At 42.6% G+C, this 18,569-nt stretch overlaps 1 protein-coding gene across 1 annotated transcript in view; it reads left to right on the forward strand.

Moving 5' to 3' along the window:
• GAB4 (GRB2 associated binding protein family member 4) overlaps window positions 1-18,569 on the forward strand; it is a 56,864-nt gene that overhangs the window by 20,589 nt on the left and 17,706 nt on the right. The window contains 1 exon segment of the mRNA XM_074003171.1: window positions 3,417-3,624. Within this exon segment, the coding sequence (XP_073859272.1) occupies window positions 3,417-3,624 (208 nt within the window).

An 18,569-nucleotide genomic window follows, 5' to 3' on the forward strand; every position in this document is an offset into this window, starting at 1 on the left:
CTACCTCAGACCGCCTGGCACAGTTGCACTTGACCCTTGGTGGGTTTGTTTAGGGGTGCTTTGTGAATCTTACTGATTTATAATCACTTAGGAGGGGACAGGTGAAAGGAGCAAATACAGAGTTATGCTTGGGTTTTAATAACCTTCACAAAAGAGTAGTTCAGCTTTTAAAAATGAGTTTTAAGTTGCAGAAATGCTCCTTCACATGTGTTCGGGCTCATCCTCTACTCACCAGGAAGGTTAAGGAGCAGGCTTTTTTCTTTTTTTTTTTTTCTGAGGCAGGTATATGGTCTAAATTGGTCATTCTTGAACCTGGTTGCACATCAGAATTGAGGGACATTTTTAAAATGTTGATGCCAAGGACCTGTGCCAAGTGAGTTACCTAGAAATCTTTGAGTGGTGGACCCAGGCATTAGTGTCTTTTGGAAGCTCCACTCTTTCCCACTTTTTTGGGAGGGTAAAATTGAAAAGAAAAGCTTCATTTTGAGTAGCAAGGGTCTACTCAGCAAGGGTCAGCAGATACTTCCTGTACATATTTTAGATTTTGAAGGTCACATATAGTCTCTATTTTATATTCCTGTTTTTTTAAAATGTTACAATCCTTTGAAAATGTAAAAACCATTCTTAGCTCATCAGCATCAGGATAACCTGGGAACTTGTTAGACCTATACATTCTTGTAAGAATGTCAGTAAGTAATTCATTCTTGTAAGTCAGTCTGCACCCCAGTCCAGACTTACTGAATCAGAAACTCTGGGACAAAACACAGCAGTCTGATTTTAAGAACTCTTCAGGCAACGTTTATTGTCAGAACTGCTTTGAAAGGATGTTTCTGGAGCTATAGGTCTTTTGAGAGAGCTGATCGGTTTTATAGCCATGACTTGGTGCTGATAGACCCCCAGGTCTGCATATAAATGGACTCTGGGTCATGGATAGGACTCTACTGCCTGAGTGCTAGACAGGGGCTGTGGAGGTGAGGGTGGGTCACTCTTTCATCCTCACAGCCCACACATACAACTGGGGGCATGAAGGATGCTTGGGGTGACAGGACAGGGTGAGTGGGTTGTGGAAAAGTGGCCTTTCCTACCAGACTGAGGTGCCTGGACTTTATTGGGAGGGCAATGAGGAGCAGTGACTATCACCAGGGGAGTAGTTCCTTACTATGCTACATCCTTTGTTTGATCAACGCATACTGGTTGTATCACACAGTGGGCTTGATTCTGAGAACAAAACCATTTCAAAAGAGATGAAATCTCTGCCCTCACTGAGTTTCGAGCTGAATGTATGGGGCGATGAGAGAAAGGTTGGTGTTTTATAAGAATTCCATTTGAAACATGAGCAATTACTGGCAAGAAACTGGTTGAAGAAATAGACAGAAATATGGTTTTAGAAAGAGAGAGAATGCTTTGTGAGTCATCTTAAGGATGCAGGGCACTGTGGAAGAGCTTTCCGTGAGCAATGCCGTAAAGACAGGACATGGTTGGTGAGAAACAGTGAAGAGTCATAGTGATGCCTGGGCTCTGGCTTGGAGAGTGGAGTGGACAGTCATGCTGATGTGCCTCACCTAGAGGGAACACAGGCATGCAAGGGGCTCACTTGGAGCATGGGGGACACCTGCTTTTGGGGTGTCTGCCTTGCAGCAGGGAGCCCCAGAAAGGCCTGAGCTGCAGGTTCAGATTTTAGCGTTGCCATCACTTAGGCGGTACCAGGGGCTGTGGGAGGACAGGATTATCCTGCAGTATCCAGAGTCAGGGTGAGGCTGAGGAGGGTCTAGAGCGGAATCCTGAAGAATAGCTCCATTGAAGGCAGAGTAAGCAGATCCAACAAGATGGCAGGAGCAGAGGCTCGGCAGAGCTTCCTGTTGCACCTGCCCTGGGCAGCAGCTGCGTTCATCCTTGGTGCCGTGGCTGCTTGGCCCCCTAGCATAGACTCTTTCTCCTCCACTGGTAGAGCATTCATCTTGCAGGTCTTTTGGAGCTGCAAGGCCGTTGATTCTGTTAGCAGACATCCCACTCACCAGGAGACCTGCATGGGAGCTCATCTTGGAGTGCACATAGCTATCAATAGAGCCATCTTTCCCAGAGCCCCGTCAGATGTTTCTGTTGCTCACTGGCAGAACTTGTCTTGCCCAGCATCAGAAACAGCTGGAGAGCAGCAGACACTCAGGGGCATTAGCCAGCTGGGGTTCCTGCTACAGGCCATGAGGTGGCACAGCCAGAAATAGGCCAGATATCAGGGAGGCAGAAAGAGAACTCTGTCCCCTCTGATATGACTTGAAGAACGCTTAGAAGGCCACCATCAACACCACCCAAACATAACCCCACTAGCGATCACATCATTTAAAATTACACCTGTAGACCTTCATTTCTTTTGAACAAGTTTTGCTGTTGGGATTTTTTATTGCTGAAAGTATGTTTTTATTTATTCTGCAAACACAAACTAAAAACTATCTACGTAACTGGCCTCTATTAGGTGAATGCTTGGGCCATGGAGGTAACAACATCAGTTGCGGTTCTCAAAAACCCATGGACTGGGCAAGGAAGTGCCTATGATGGGATGGGAACATGCATATAATGGGAACATGGGCCAAGTGCTGTGACACCCAGAAGAAAGCTGGTCCAGGAAGTTTCAGAGAGAATATGATATTTGAGCAGGGCTTAAAGTCTGCATGTGAGTTTGAGTAGAAGTGAAATCCAGGCAGAAGGAACAGCATAAGCCAAAGCAAAGAAGCCTGAAAGAGGCTGGTGTGTGCAGGATGACCAATGCTACCATATACCTTGGTTGTGGGTGTAGGAAAGCAGGAAACAGGTCAGACTGCGAAAGGCCTTGTAGGTTCTGTTGAGGAGTGTGGACAGGTCCTAGGGAGCAAGCCAGATGAACAGTGTGCTGGGCTTGGGGTGCAGCAAAGTACCACCTGTCCATGATACCTGTCTTCCTTGCCAACACATCAGGAGTCTGAGATGCTGTGGAAGGACAGGCAGGAAAGCGGGGTTTCCAGGAATGCGGCTTCAGTTGGCAAGCCTCACTTGACCCAGACAGCCTTAGCTTTGAGGGAGGCCATGATAGAGGAGCCACCGTGGAGGAGGGAGGTGGTGGCACTCACCACTGCAAGGGCTGTCTTGCCTGGGAGCCTGGACCACACTCCTGGACTGTGGGGAGTCACACCATCTGGGAGTGGCACAGTCATGGCCCAGGGCACTATGAGGCTTCCAGGCTGCTGTAGGGTGGGAAAGAGGCAGAGCGTCTGCTCCTCAGCCAGGATAGCCAGGAGGCCCCAGCCCTCCTCTGGGAGGACACAGGGGCGGGCGTGTGGGAGGAAGGGTGCTGGGGCTGGATTATCGCCTCTGCCTGCATGTGTTTCTGCCTCTAGCAGCCCACTTTAGGACAAGGATGTCTTTCCTTCCTGTTTCATTCACAGGCTCCCTGGGAAACATTTCCTCAGCCAGTCACGGCCCCTGCTCTTCTGCAGCTGAGCCCAGCCGCTCCCATCAGCACCTCCCCCAAGAACGAGAACGTGCGTCTGAACCCCCTGTGTCTCACCATGTGCCGCCCATCTGGCCCATCCTTGCACCTCGGGGGTGTCTCTGCCCGCACCAGCACGCCAGCCAGAAAGCAGGACATGTAAGGTAGGGGACCACTACAGCCAGTGCGGGGAGTGACCCCCACAAGGTCTTGTTCTTTTCAGTCCCTGATTTTTTTTTAAATTTCAAAGAGAAGGACATAAAATATTGTATCTTTCAGGTTAGCAAACATACATAACAAAATTTAATTTTTTGTTTATGTAGCCTTCACATTTTATTGGTTTTATTTATGTTGCTACAAAGTGATAATTGGATTCCTAAGAAAACTACCATTATAGAAAATCATGCCATGAAAATTTTGTTTGATTTTGGGGAAAAAAGGATTAGTGGCTAGAGTTTCAGAACTGCAAATAACAAAGTCAGTTTATGTGTTGGCCTTAAGAGGACAGCTATGAAACCTTAAGATTGATGAACAGATCCACAGCTCAGTTGAATTCTAAGCTGTGCTGCTCCCCAGTAGCTGCAGTCATGGCTATTTAAATTTAAACTAATTAAAATTAAATTAAATTTCGAGTTCAGTTTCTCAGTTATAGTAGCCAGCAAAGTGACTAGCAAAGATAGGCAGCATGTCCATCACCACAGATGGTTTCACAAGGGACTCCTTGCTCTGGAACCATGACCTCTGCTTCTCTGACACCACTGGATGTCTCACAGGGGCAGAGCCTGCACCAGTTTTATCACCTGTAATTCCCAGTGTAAGGGCCGGCAAATGTGCAGAGGGGATGGGCTTGACCAGAGCTGGTACTCAGTTGCCACCATGGCACACAGATCACAGTCATATTCCTTGATTTGTTAGTTTAGAAATACCTAAATCATGCTGTGAAAATGAAGGCAGACAGATAAATGCCTGTGTTAATAGATTACTTCATGACATCTCCGAGAATATTTTCGTACATAATCTCACTGGAACCAGTCAAACATATGAGAGATAGCTAGAAAGATCATTTATGTCCATTTTATAGGTGAAGCAGCTGAGGCTCACAGCTATCAAATGGTAGAGGAGGGACTAGAACCCAGGTGCCCTCATATCTGTCCTGAACTCTTCGTCTCACACTTTGCTGCACTCCTGGTTTTCTAATTATTTTTCTGTAACACAGCAGGGGCTCCAACACTCAATCTGAAGGCTGGTTCCATCAGCCATTTTCCTGAAGCAACGCTATTCCTTCATTTGTGAACTTTCAGCAGTTCCACCTTCATCAACTGATACATGAAGATCTGTGTTCTAGAAAGATAAAAGAATTAACCAAGATCAGTGAACTAGTTAGTGGCAGAACCACACCAGTACCTGCCTCTCCTGAGTCCCAGACCAGGGATAGGCAGTACAGTGCAATGGAAAGCATGGCACAGGTTTGGCATCAGCCAGATATGGCTTCAAATTCAGGTTCTGCCACTTTTCTTGTTATCTTAGGCCACTTATTTAACCTCTTTGACCTTCAACTTCCTTATCTTCAGAATGGAAATGACTAACTCAAGGGCGGATGGGTGTAAGGTGGCAGAACACACATGAGGTGCACAGGGGCAGAAGCTCAGTCCATGTTACCTGTGGTTCTCCCTGTGCCCCTTTCCCTCTACTGCATGTATGAATGCCTGGACAGAGAGAAGGGAGGTCTTACAGTCGTTCTTGTAAAAGACACAGTGCTTCGTGTTGGTGCCCTTCACGCTTTCACATGCACATAGAACACTTAGTGAGCTTGCTGAGATGCTTGTTTTCATCAGTGAACCTTGCTGACACGGACTGAGGTTACCAGTGCAGCTCATCTGCAGGACACACTTTATGTAGAAGGCTTGGTATACTAACAGCCACTACCACCTGTACTCCAATGACACAGCTGAAGCAAAAGGAGACAGACACATAAATGTCTCTGCCTGCATGAGCAGTGAGGGTCCACTTTCTGCATTCCTTCCTCCTCTGTGAAATTCCTGTTAGTCTTACCAGCAGGAGTTGGTTTCTTTGAATCACCACAGCAGTTTTTTATGTTCTCTCTCCCAGCATTTGGGGCTGTCTGCCTCATGTTAATGGATTTCCATGTTAAGATGTTCTGGATGTTATGGAGGTTGTGTTACGGATTTCCGTGTTAAGATGCTCTGAGGACACAAGGCAAGGCATGTAGTACGTCTGCATCGGTACATGATCAGTGTTTGATGGTCGTGTGCTGTAGTGAGATGGCACAGTGGAGGAGAAAGAACTGTCTACAGCTTGGGAACAGCACTGCCACAGGCCCTTGGCCGGGCTGTGCTGTCTTCTCTCTTTGTTTTCGCTTGTGTGGATGAGGGAGTGAGAGGGCAATGAGCAATATTTCAGGATAGTTTCTTCAGAAAAGTTCAAACACTGTTTGCCAGATTGCAAGGGGAGATGGAAAATGGGAAGGAAGCTTTCTTAAGTCCTGAAAGATGATATTGTTTCTAATGGTAGTGGCATAGCTTGCATCATACTAAATTACTGAACAGTTAGAAACTGAGACATTAAAAAACAACTGTTTGAAGGCACTGAAGAACAATTAAAACTCTGACAGGAACTGGAACAGATTTGACTCTTGAAAGAACTGAGATTCAATTTCTGTGGCTTTTCCTAGAACAGATCCCAGATATTCAGTGTGTGATGAAAAATTACTAGCCGTATGAGTAAATGGTAACAGTTGTCCCACAGTTTAGAGAACTCAGTACATAGAAACAAACCAGAATAGACCCAGATTTTGGAGCTAGCCTACAAAGACTTTAAAATAAGTATGTTAACTTTTTAAATCTATGGGCAAAAAATGTACGTAATGGGTGAAGAGATGATGGATTTTGGGAGAGATACAGGGACTCTGGAAAAGGACTTAGAAATTCCAGCTCCACTGTGGTGGCAGACCCACTGCAGGATATCCTTCCCAGATCACAGATTAAAACTCTGGACACATACAAAGTATGATTAGCCAAAGACCCTGGGAAGTAAATGAAAGGAGGCAGAGAGTGGACTGGAGAAAAACTTGGAGCAGTGAATATGCAGAGGTCAATTTTCTGTCTTCCATGGATTTGCCTCCAGGGTGCGCCCACACAAAGCAACACAGTGGGGCCAGTGGTTAGAACTTTCCTGGAAGCCCCGTCTTTCTAGGTAGAGGAACCAGAAAAGAGCCCAGTGGAGCTGGAAAGGATTCTAGAGCAGAGTGAGCTGGAGAAGGGATCTGCTAATTCTGAGCATGAAACCACCAAAGTCTTATGCTCACCTTGAGCTAGACATGTGTGGAAAGTCCCAAAACACTGTAACAGAGCTATATGAACTGAGCACAGCTTGGAACTACCACACGTAGGAGAGATGGAACTTGCAGTCTCAACCTAACCAGCTTGATTTTCTGCAGAATCCAAAACATCAACATTCTCCCAAGGATTATGGCAACCCACAGTCTACACAAAACACAACATGCACAACATTCAGGATGCTATTCACAATTTCTCAGCTTACGGAGAACCAGTAGAATGTAACCAGTTCTAATTGGAAGACATAGATGTGAACCTCAAGATAATACAGATGTTGGATATCTATTCAGCAGTGAGATTGCCGGATCACACGGTAGTTCTGGTTTTAGTTTTTTGAGGAACCTTCATACTGTTTTCCATAGTGGCTGTGCTAATTTACATTCCTACAAGGAATATATAGAGTGTTCCCATTTCTCCATGCCCTTGCCAGCATTTGTTACTATCTTTTTGATAATAGCCATTTTAACTGGGGGAGATGATATCTCATTGTGGTTTTGATTTGCATTTTTCTAATGACTAGTGATGTTGATAATTTTTTCATTTACCTGTTGGCCATTTGGATGTCTTCTTTGAAGAAATGTCTGTCCAGATCTTTTGTCCATTTTGTAATCTGATTATTTGATTTTTTGTCCATTGAGTTGTTTGAGTTCCTTATATATTCTATTAATTTCTTATTGGATGAATAGTTTGAAAATACTTTCTCCGATTGCATAGATTGTCTCTTCACTTTGTTAATTTTTCCCTTTGCTGTATAGAAGCTTTTTAGCTTGATATAATCCCATTTGTCAGTTTTTGCTTTGATTACTTGTGCATTTGAGGTCTTACGCAAGAACGTTTTTAAAGGCTAGACCAGTGTTTTGAAGTGTTTTCTCAATGTTTTCTTCTAGATGTTTCATGGTTTCAGGTCTTACATTTACATGTTTAATCAATCTGGAGTTGATTTTTGTATAGAGTGAGAGATAGGGCTCTAGTTTCATTCATACATTCACATGGATATTTATTTTTCCTAGCACCATTTATTGAAGAGACTATTCTTTCCCCAGTGTATACTCTTGGCATCTTTGTTGAAAATGAGTTGACTGTAAATGCATGAATTTGTTTCTGGCATCTGTATTCTGTTCCACTGGCCTGTATGTCCATTTTTAAGTCAGTGTCATGCTGTTTTGGTTATAGCTTTGTAGTATATTTTGAGGTCAGGTAATATGAGTCCTCCAGTTTTGTTCTTTTTTGCTCAGAGTTGCTTTGGCTGTTCTGATTCTTGTGTGGTTTCACAAAAATTTTAGAGTTTTTGTTTCTATTTCTGTAGAGAATACAGAATGGTATTTTGATAGGCATTGACTCTGCAGGTTTCTTTAGATAGTGTTGGGATGATAAGACCCAACACCAGGCCATGGGGGCTACGAAGTCTGGCGGAGTCAAAGGATTGAGAAAAGACAAGTTAAGAGTGAAGGTGGGACCAGGGGGCCAATGCTAGTATGGAGGGTGCAAAGGTCCCAAGCTCTGGGAGCCCATGCTATTTGTTGGTGATCAAACAAAGAAACAGGTGGTGAGGATGTGGGGATTGAAAGGTAGCGATGCGTCAAGGGCATGATCTACAGCTGTGATGGTTTAGCATTTTCTTTGAAGCATACAGAACATGTTCTGCTACTTGAGATAATGGGAAACATGTTCTTCTAGTTTAAGATACAATCAATCTATGAGCCTGGGAGGGCTAGAAGCAAGGAGCCACCAAGTCTAGACACTTTCCAGAGGCCACTAGGGGTTTTATGCCCTGAGTCCTGGATTCTATCCAAGCCACGAGGGGTTTTATGCCTTGGACTTAGATTATGGTGTGGCAGGGCAGCCTTCCACCCTTTGGCACAGAACTTGGTGTTGCAAAGGCCAAGAGGGGTTTTAGACCCTGGACCCTGGACATGTTCCAAGACTCTTTTACATTATTTCAGACATGCAAGCCCTGCCTCAGCTTTTTTCCCAACACTCAGATTTTCCCCGACAGATGTCAGGTAATATGATTCCTCCAGTTTTGTTCTTTTTGCTCAGGGTTGCTTTGGTTGTTCTGATTCTTGTGTGGTTTCATATAACTTTTAGAATTTTTGTTTCTATTTCCATAGAGAATACTGAATGGTATTTTGATAGGCATTGATTCTGCAGATTTCTTTAGGTAGTATGAACATTTTAACAATATTAATTTTTATAATCATGATCATGGAATATTGTTCCATTTTCATGTCCTTTTTAATTTTTTTAATAAGCATTTTATAGTTTCGTTGTTGAGATCTTTTACTTCTTTAAGGTTATTTCTAAGTATTTTTTTGTAGCTACTGTAAATGGGATTGCTTTCTTAATTTCTTTTTTAGACTTTGCTGTTGACATATAGAAATACTACTGATTTTTACACATTGATTTTGTTTTCTGCATCTTTGCTGAATTTATTTATCCATTCCAACAACCTTTTGGCATTTTTAAGTTTTCCCAAATATAAGATTATATTATTTGCAAACAAGGGCAATTTTACTTCTTCCTTTTCAATTTGGATGCCCTTTCTTTCTCCCTTCTCATTGCTCTGGCTAGGACTTCTAGTACCATGTTGAATAACAGTGTGAAAGTGGGCATTCTTGTCTTATTCCAGATTTTAGAGGAAAGGCTTTTAATTTTTCCCTGTTCAGTATGATGCCAGCTGTGGGTTTTGCATATAAAACCTTTTATTGTTTTGAGGTATGTTCCTTCTATACCTGGTTTGTTGAGAGTTTTTACTGTGAAGGGATGTAGCATTTTATCAAATAACTTTTTGTCATATTTCGAAATGATCACATGATTTTTGTTTTTGAATCTGTTAATGTGGTGTATCATGTTTATTTATTTGCATAAGTTGAACCCACCTTGCATCCCTGAGATGAATCTTACTTGATCAAGATGAATTATCTTTATAATATATCGTTATAAACATCAGGGATGTTTCCTTTTTTATTGTAGCTTTGTCTGTTTTTGGTATCAGGATAGTGCTTTATAGGATGAGTTTGGAAGTATTCCATCCTCCTCAACATTTTGGAATAGCTTGAGAAGAATTGATGTTAGTTCTTTAGATGTTTGGTGGAAATCAGCAGTGAAGCCATCAGGTCTTGAGTTTTTCTTTGATGGGAGTTTCTTTATTACTGCATGTATCTTGTGATTTGTTGGTCTGTTCAGGTTTTCTATTTCTTCATGATTCAACGTTGCTAGGTTGTATTTGTGTAGGAATTAATCCGTATCTTCCAGGTTTTCCAATTTTTGGCATATTGTTGCTCATAATAATCTCTGATGGTCCTTTGAATTTTTGTCTTATCAGATGTAATGTCTCCTTTTTGTCTCTAATTTTATTTAAGGCTTGACTCATTTTTTTGTTAATCTAGCTAAAGGATTTCAATTTTGTTTATCTTTTCAAAAAAACAAAGTTTTTGTTTCATTGATATTTTATTTTATTCACTCTAAATTTTATTTATTTCTGCTCTGAACTGTAATATTTATTTCCTTCTAATTTGGGGTTTGTTTTTTTCTTACTTTTCTACTTTTTTAAGGGGCATCATTTAGTTTTTTTCTACCCCACACTATATTTTATTTTATATTTATTTAGTTATTTTTATTATATTTTAAATTCTGGGATACATGTGCAGAACACGCAGGTTTGTTACGTAGGTATACACATGCCATAGTGGTTTCCTGCATCCATCAACCTGTCATCTACATTAAGTGTTTCTCCTAATGCTATCCCTCCCCTATCTCCCCACCTCTTGACAGGCCCTGGTGTGTGATGTTTCCCTCCCTATGTCCATGTGGTCTCATTGTTCACCTCCTACTTATGAGTGAGAACATGTGGTGTTTGGTTTTCTGTTCTAGTGTAAGTTTGCTGACAATAATGGTTTCCAGCTTCATTCATGTCCCTGCCAAAGATGTGAACTCATTCCTTTTTATGGCTGCATAGTATTCCATGGTGTATATGTGCTGCATTTTCTTTATCCAGTCTATCATTGAGGGGCATATTGTGTTGGTTCCAAGTCTTTGCTGTTGTGAATAGTGCTGCAGTAAACATACGAGTGCATGTGTCTTTCTAGTAGAATGATTTGTAATCCTTTGGGTATATACCCAGTAATAGGATTGCTAGGTCAAATGGTATTTCTAGTTGTAGATCCTTGAGGAATCGCCACACTGTGTTTCACAACGGTTGAACTAATTTACACTCCCACCAACAGTGTAAAAATGTTCCTATTTCTCCAAATCCTCTCCAGCATCTGTTGTTTCCTGACTTTTTAATGATCACCATTCTAACTGGCATGAGATGGTATCTTGTTGTGGTTTTGATTTGCATTTCTTTAATGACCAGTGATGATGAGCTTTTTTCATATGTTTGTTGGCCACATAAATGTCTTCCTCTGAGAAGCATCTGTTCATATCCTTCGGCCCCTTTTTGATGGGATTGTTTGGATTTTTCTTGTAAATTTGTTTAAGTTCTTTGTAGATTCTGGGTATTAGCCCTTTGTCAGATGGATAGATTGCAGAAATATTCTCCCATTCTGTTGGTTGACTGTTCACTCTGATGATAGTTTCTTTTGCTGTGCAGAAGCTGGTTAGCTTAATTAATCCTATTTGTCAATTTTGGCTTTTGTTGCCATAGATTTTGGTGCTTTAGTCATGAAGTCTCTGCCCATGCCTGTTTGCTTAATAGTATTGCCTAGTTTTTTTTCCCCATGATTTTTATGGTTTTAGATCTTACTTTTAAGTCTTTAATCCACCTTGAGTTAATTTTTGTATAAGGTGTAAGGAAGGGATCCAGTTTCAGTTTTCTGCATATGGCTATCCAATTTTCCCAACACCATTTATTAAACAGGGAATCCTGTCCCCATTGCTTGTTTTTGTCAGGTTTGTCAAAGATCAGATGGTTGTAGATGTGTGGTTATTTCTGAGGCCTCTGTTATGTTCCATTGGTCTATATCTCTGTTTTGGTACCAGTACCATGCTGTTTTGGTGCCTGTAGCCTCATAGTATAGCTTGAAGTCAGGTAGCATGATGCTGCCAGGTTGTTCTTTTTGCTTAGGACTGTCGTGGCAATACGGGCTCTTTTTTGGTTTCATATGAAATTTAAAGTAGATTTTTCTAATTCTGTGAAGAAAGTCTAATTCTGTGAAGAAAGTAGTTTGATGGGAATAGCCTTGAATCTGCAAATTTCTTTGGGCAGTACGGCCATTTTCACAATATTGATTCTTCCTATCCACGAGCATGGAATGTTTTTCCATTTGTTTGTGTCCTGTCTTATTTCCTTGAGCAGTGAGTGGTTTGTAGTTCTCCTTGAAGAGGTCCTTCACATCCCTTGTTAAGTTCTATTTCTAGGCATTCTATTCTCTTTGAAGCAGTTGTGAATGGGAGTTCACTCAGGATTTGGCTGTTTGTCTGTTATTGGTGTATAGGAATGCTTGTGATTTTTGCACATGGATTTTGTATTCTGAGACTTTACTGAAGTTGCTTATCTGCTTAAGGAGATTTTGGACTGAGACGATGGGATTTTCTAAATATACAATCATGTTATCTGCAAACAGAGACAACTTGACTTCCTCTCTTCCTAATTGAATACTTTTATTTCTTTCTCTTGCCTGATTGCCCTGGCCACAGCTTCCAATACTATGTTGAGTAGGAGTGGTGAGAGAGGGCTTCCTTGTCTTGTGCCAGTTTTCAAAGGGAATGCTTCCAGCTTTTGCCCATTTAATATGATATTGGCTGTGGGTTTGTCATAAATAGCTCTTATTATTTTGAGATATGTTCCATCAATACCTAGTTTATTGAGAGTTTTTAGCACGAAACAGTGTTGAATTTTATCGAAGGCCTTTTCTGCATCTATTGAGATAATCATGCGGTTTTTGTCATTGGTTCTGTTTATGTGATGGATTACATTTATTGATTTGCGTATGTTAAACCAGCCTTGCATCCCAGGAATGAAGCCGGCTTGATCATGGTGGATAAGCTTTTTAGTGTGCTGCTAAGTTCAATATGCCAGTATTTTATTGTAGATTTTCGCATCAATCTTCATCAGGGATATTGAACTGAAATTTTCTTTCTTTGTGTGTCTTTGCCAGGTTTTGGTGTCAGGATGATGCTGGCCTCAAAAAATGAGTTAGGGAGTAGTCCATCTTTTTCTGTTTTTTGGAATAGTTTCAGAAGGAATGATATCAGCTCCTCTTTGTGCCTGTGCTAGAATTCGGCTGTGAATCCATCTGGTCCTGGGCTCTTTTTGGTTGGTAGTGTTTAATTACTGCCTCAATTTCAGAACTTGTTATTAGTCTCTTCAGGGATTTTACTTTTTCTGGTTTAGTCTTGGGATGGTGTATGTGTCCAGGAATTTGCCTATTTCTTCTAGATTTTCTAGTTTATTTGGTTAGAGGTGTTTATAGTATTCTTTGATGGTAGTTTGTATTTCCGTGGGATCACTGGTGTTATCCCCTTTATCATTTTTTTTATTGTGTCTGTTTGATTCTTCTCTCTTTTCTTTTTATTAGTCTGGCTAGAGGTCTATCTAATTTGTTAATCTTTTCCAAAACCAGTTCCTAGATTCATCAATTTTTTGAAAGGCTTTTTGTGTCTCTATATCCTTCAGCTGTGCTCTGATCTTAGTTATTTCTTGTCTTCTGCTAGCTTTTGAATTTGTTTGCACTTCCTTCTCTAGATGTTAGGGTGTCAATTTTAGATCTTTCCAGCTTTCTGTTGTGGGCATTTAGTGCTATAAATTTCCCTCTGAACATTGCTTTAGCTGTGTCCCAGAGATTGTGGTACGTTGTGTCTTTGTTCTCATTGGTTTCAAAGAACTTATTTATTTCTGCCTTATTTTCGTTATTTATCCAGTAAATAAATTCAGGAGCAGGTTGTTCGGTTTCCATGTAGTTGTGCGTTTTTGAGTGAGTTTCTTAATCCTGAGTTCTAATTTGATTGCAATATGGTCTGTGAGCCTGTTTGTTATGATTTCCATTCATTTGTGTTTGCTGAGGAGTGTTTTACTTCCAATTATGTGGTCAATTTTAGAATAAGTGAGTGCTATGTGGTGCTGAGAAGAATGTATATTCTATTGATTTGGGGTGGAGAGTTCTGTAGATGTCTATTAGGTATGCTTGTTCCAGAACTGAGTTCCAGTCCTGAATATCCTTGTTAATTTTCTGTCTCATCAATCTGATATTGACAGTGAGGTGTTAAAGTCTCCCACTGTTATTGTGTCAGAGTCTAAGTCTCTCTGTAGGTCTAGAAGAACTTGCTTTATGAATCTGGGTGTGCCTGTATTGGGTGCATATATATTTAGGATAGTTAGCTCTTCTAGTTGAATTGATCCCTTTACCATTATGTAATGCCCTCTTTGTCTCTTTTGATTTTTCTTGGTTTAAAGTGTGTTTTATCAGAGGCTAGGATTGCAACCCCTGCTTTTTTTGCTTTCCATTTGCTTGGTAAATCTTCCTTCATCCTATTATTTTGAGCGTATCTGTGTCTTTGCATGTGAGATGGGTCTCCTGAATACGGCACATCGATGGGTCTTGACTCTTTATCCAATTTGCCAGTCTGTGTCTTTTAATTGGGGCATTTAGCCCATTTACATTTAAGGTTAATATTGTTATGTGTGAATTTGATCTTGTTATTATGATGCTAGCTGGTTATTTTGCCTGTTAGTTGATGCAGTTTCTTCATAGAGTCGATGGTCTCTACATTTTGGTATGTTTTTGCAGTGGCTGGTACTGGTTTTTCCTTTCCATATTTAGTGTTTCCTTCCGGAGCTCTTGTAAGGCAGGCATGGTGGTGACAGAATCTCTCAGCATTTGCTTGTCTGTAAAGAAATTTATTTCTCCTTCACTTATGAAGCTTTGTTTGGCTGCATATGAAATTCTGAGTTGAAAATTCTTTTCTTTAGGCATGTTGAATATTGGCCCCTTCTCTCTTCTGGGTTGTGGGTTTATGCAGAGAGATCTGCTCTTAGTCTGATGGGCTTCCCTTTGTGGGTAACCCAACTTTTCTCTCTAGCTGCTCTTCGCATTTTTTCCTTCATTTCAACCTTGCTGAATCTGACAATTATGTGTCTTGGTGTTGCTCTTCTCGAGGAGTATCTTGGTGATGTTCTCTGTATTTCCTGAATTTGAATGTTGGCTTGTCTTGCTATGTTGGGGAAATTCTCCCAGATAGTATCCTGAAGAGTGTTTTCCAACTTGGTTCCATTTTCTCTGTCATTTTCATGTACACCAATCAAACATAGCTTGGTCTTTTCATGTAGTCCCATATTTCTTTGAGGCTTTGCCTATTTTTTTTAATTCTTTTTTCTCTAATCTCATCTTCATGCTTATTTCATTAAGTTGATCTTCAATCTCTGATATCCTTTCTTCTGCCTGATGGATTTGGCTATTGATACTTGTGTATTTTTCATGAAGTTCTCATGCTGTGTTTTTCAGCTCCATCAGGTCATTTATTTTCTTCTCTGAACTGGTTATTCTAGTTATCAATTCCTGTAACCTTTTATCAAGGTTCTTAGCTTCTTTGCTTTGGGTTGGAACATGCTGCTTAGTTCAGAGGAGTTATTACCCACCTTTTGAAGCCTACTTCTGTCCGTTCATCAAACTCATTCTCAGTGCAGTTTTGTTCCCTTTCTGGCGAGGAGTTGTGATCCTTTGGAGGAAAAGAGGTGTTCTGGTTTTTCAGCCTTTTTGCACTATTTTTTCCTCATCTTCGTCGATTTGTCTACCTTTGATCTTTGATGTTGGTGATCTTCAGATGGGGTTTTTGTGTGGATTTTTTCTGTTGATGCTATTCCTTTCTGTTTGTTAGTTTTCCTTCTAACAGTCAGGCCCCGCTGCTACAGCTCTACTGGAGTTTGCTGGAGGTCCACTCCAGACCCTGTTCGCCTGGTTATCACAAGTGGAGACTGCAGAACAGCAAAGATTGATGCCTGTTCCTTGCTCTGGAAGTTTCGTCTCAGAGGGGCACCTGGCAGATGCCAGCTGGAGCTCTCCTGTACGAGGTGTCTGTTGACCCCTGCTGGGAGGTGTCTCCAGTCAGGAGGGACAGGGGACAGGGACCCACTTGAGGAGGCAGTCTGTCCCTTAGCAGGGCTCGGGAGCTGTACTGGGAGACATGCTGCTTTCTTCAGAGCCACAGGCAGAACGTTTAAGTCTGCTGAAACTGCACCCACAGCTGCCTTTTCCCCCAGGTGCTCTGTCCCAGGCAGACGGGCGTTTTATCTATAAGCCCCTGACTGGGGCTGCTGCCTTTCTTTCAGAGATGCCCTACCCAGAGAGGAAGAATCTAGAGAGGCAATCTGGCCACCGTGGCTTTGCTGAGCTATGGTGGGCTTCGCCCAGTTCAAACTTCTGAAGGCTTTGTTTACACTGTGAGGGAAAAACCACCTACTTATGCCTCAGTAATAGTGGATGCCCCTTCCCCAACCAAGCTTGAGTATCCCAGGTTGACTTCAGACTGCTGGCAGTGAGAATTTCAAGCCAGTGGATGTTAGCTTGCTGGTCTCCATGGGAGTGGGATCCACTGAGCTAAACCACTTGGCTCCCTGGCTTTTAGCCCCATTTTCAGGGGAGTGAACAGTTCTGTCTCTCTGGCATTCCAGGCACTGCTGGGGTGTAGAAAAAACTCCTGCAGCTAGCTCGGAGTCTGCCCAAATGACTGCCCAGTTTTGTGCTTGAAACCCAGGGCCCTGGTTGTGTAGGCACCCGAGGGAATCTCCTGGTCTGTGGGTTGTGAAGACCATGGGAAAAGTGTAGTATCTGGGCCAGAATGTACCATTCCTCACAGCGCAGTCCCTGTCATCTTCCCTTGGCTAAGGGGAGGGATTACCCAACCCTTTGAGCTTCCCTGGTGAGGTGATGCCCCATCCTGCTTTGGCTTACCCTCTGTGGGCTATACCCACTGTCTAACCAGTCCCAGTGAGATGAGCCGGGTATCTCAGTTGGAAATGTGGAAATCACCCGCCTTCTGCATTGATCTTGCTAAGAGCTGCAGACCAGAGCTGTTCCTATTTGGCCATCTTAGCAGCCACCCATCATTTAGATTTTTACAGTGTTTATTTATTTATTTAAATGTAGTGACCAAGTGCAAAAGGAAGTGGCTACAAAAACTAGGAAACCATTTTTAAAAGTCAGGGGAGAGCTCTGGGTTGATATTGACACCAAAGAATATGCAGGAGGTGGTGTGACAGCCCCACATGCCACAGCCTTTGTGCAGCCAGAAGCCTAGGACAGGAGGGCAGGTGCAGTGTGCTGCTGGCTGGAGTGAGTGTTTCCTCCCAAAGTGCTTGCTGACTCCAGGAAGCACCCTGTGCCCTTGTGCTTTAGTGTCTGCCTGTACCAACTTGGCCATATACTGCCTTCCTCATCTGCTACACAGGGGTAACACGTGTCTCTCAGACCTATTAGGAAGAATTAAAGTGGCATCACATGTCATGCGCCTGACACAGGGTCTTACCTGTTTTATGCGGCTTCTGTCAGCCTGCAGTCCTGGAAGAGAAGCCTCTCTCCAAATCCACTGCTCCCAGGTGTCCATCCAACAGAAGCAATGCAGGACATCATAGTAACATTGGCCTCACATGGGTGTGCATGTCAGTAATGGAGTCCCCAGGACCTCTGAGTCCTCAGAGTTCTCCTCCTGATTCTTGCCCAAGGGGAGCACACTGCAGCAGGGATTGAGCAGGGTATCCAGAGCCCTGGGTGCTGGCACAGTGCTCCTGTTCTTTGAGTAGGTAATTTCGGGCATGTTGGCTTCCCTTGATTACCTTTTACCTGATGCCTGAAGTGATGATTAGTCCTGCTCAAAATGCATCAGTGTCATCTACCATAAGCCAGGCATAATTCCAGGGGACAGGATGTGGCCCTCTGCTGTCTTGGAGGACATGGTTGGCTAGGAGTAGAGAGAGATAGACCCAGAAACCAACACAAGACACAGCAACACAAGACAGATCCATGTTCTGATGGTAGCCCAGGTGCTGTGGGAACAGGGAGGAAGAGCACGGGGTCTGCTGGGAGTGGGGAGACTCATACACTGGTAACACACACAAGACAGAGCGAGTGCGTATCCTGATGGGAGCCCAGGTGCTATGGGGGCACAGAGGAGGGTGTGCTTAAAATGGGAGGGAGAATTAGGGACCAGTAATTCTTTTGTAGATGGAAAGTCTTTTGGACTTGGTGGAACATTTTGAAGAGAAGCATTCCAAGGCAAGATGAGGCATGCAAACCCAGGGATGGGGTTTAGACCATGTGGGACGTGCTCAGGGTTGAGAAGTATCTGAGCTGGAATAAAGGACCTGGGCAGGCAGATGTTGGGACATAAGAAAGTGGGGTTTAAGGAGGAAGAGTTTGGATCTGCTGGTTCAAAGTGTTTGGGCCAAGCTCAGGAAAAAGGATGGCAACACCCCATGTTTCTTTATTTACTTTTGCATTCATTTGCTTCTTCCTTCAGCAAACATTTATTCATTGTTTACTGTGTGACAAGCACTAACCTGGGTGCTGAGGAAAGAAAGATGAGTAAGACAGGGTTTCCTTCCTCAGGGAAATCATAGTCTGGTGGAGGAGATAAGTAACAATGGAGTGTGATGCAGATAGCAATTTGCTGCTACTCCAAGAACAGTTATGCAGGTGAGTGGTTACGCTTGGAGGAAGAGGATATAAGAGAGGCTTTTAAAAATGTGCCTTTTGAGCTGAGTTTGAAGGATAAATGGAGTAGGAGCTTGCCAGAGGGACCTCAAAAGCCATCCAGGG

The sequence above is a fragment of the Macaca fascicularis genome, chromosome 10 (assembly GCF_037993035.2).
Source record: "Macaca fascicularis isolate 582-1 chromosome 10, T2T-MFA8v1.1".
In the NCBI taxonomy this organism is placed as follows: domain Eukaryota; kingdom Metazoa; phylum Chordata; class Mammalia; order Primates; family Cercopithecidae; genus Macaca; species Macaca fascicularis.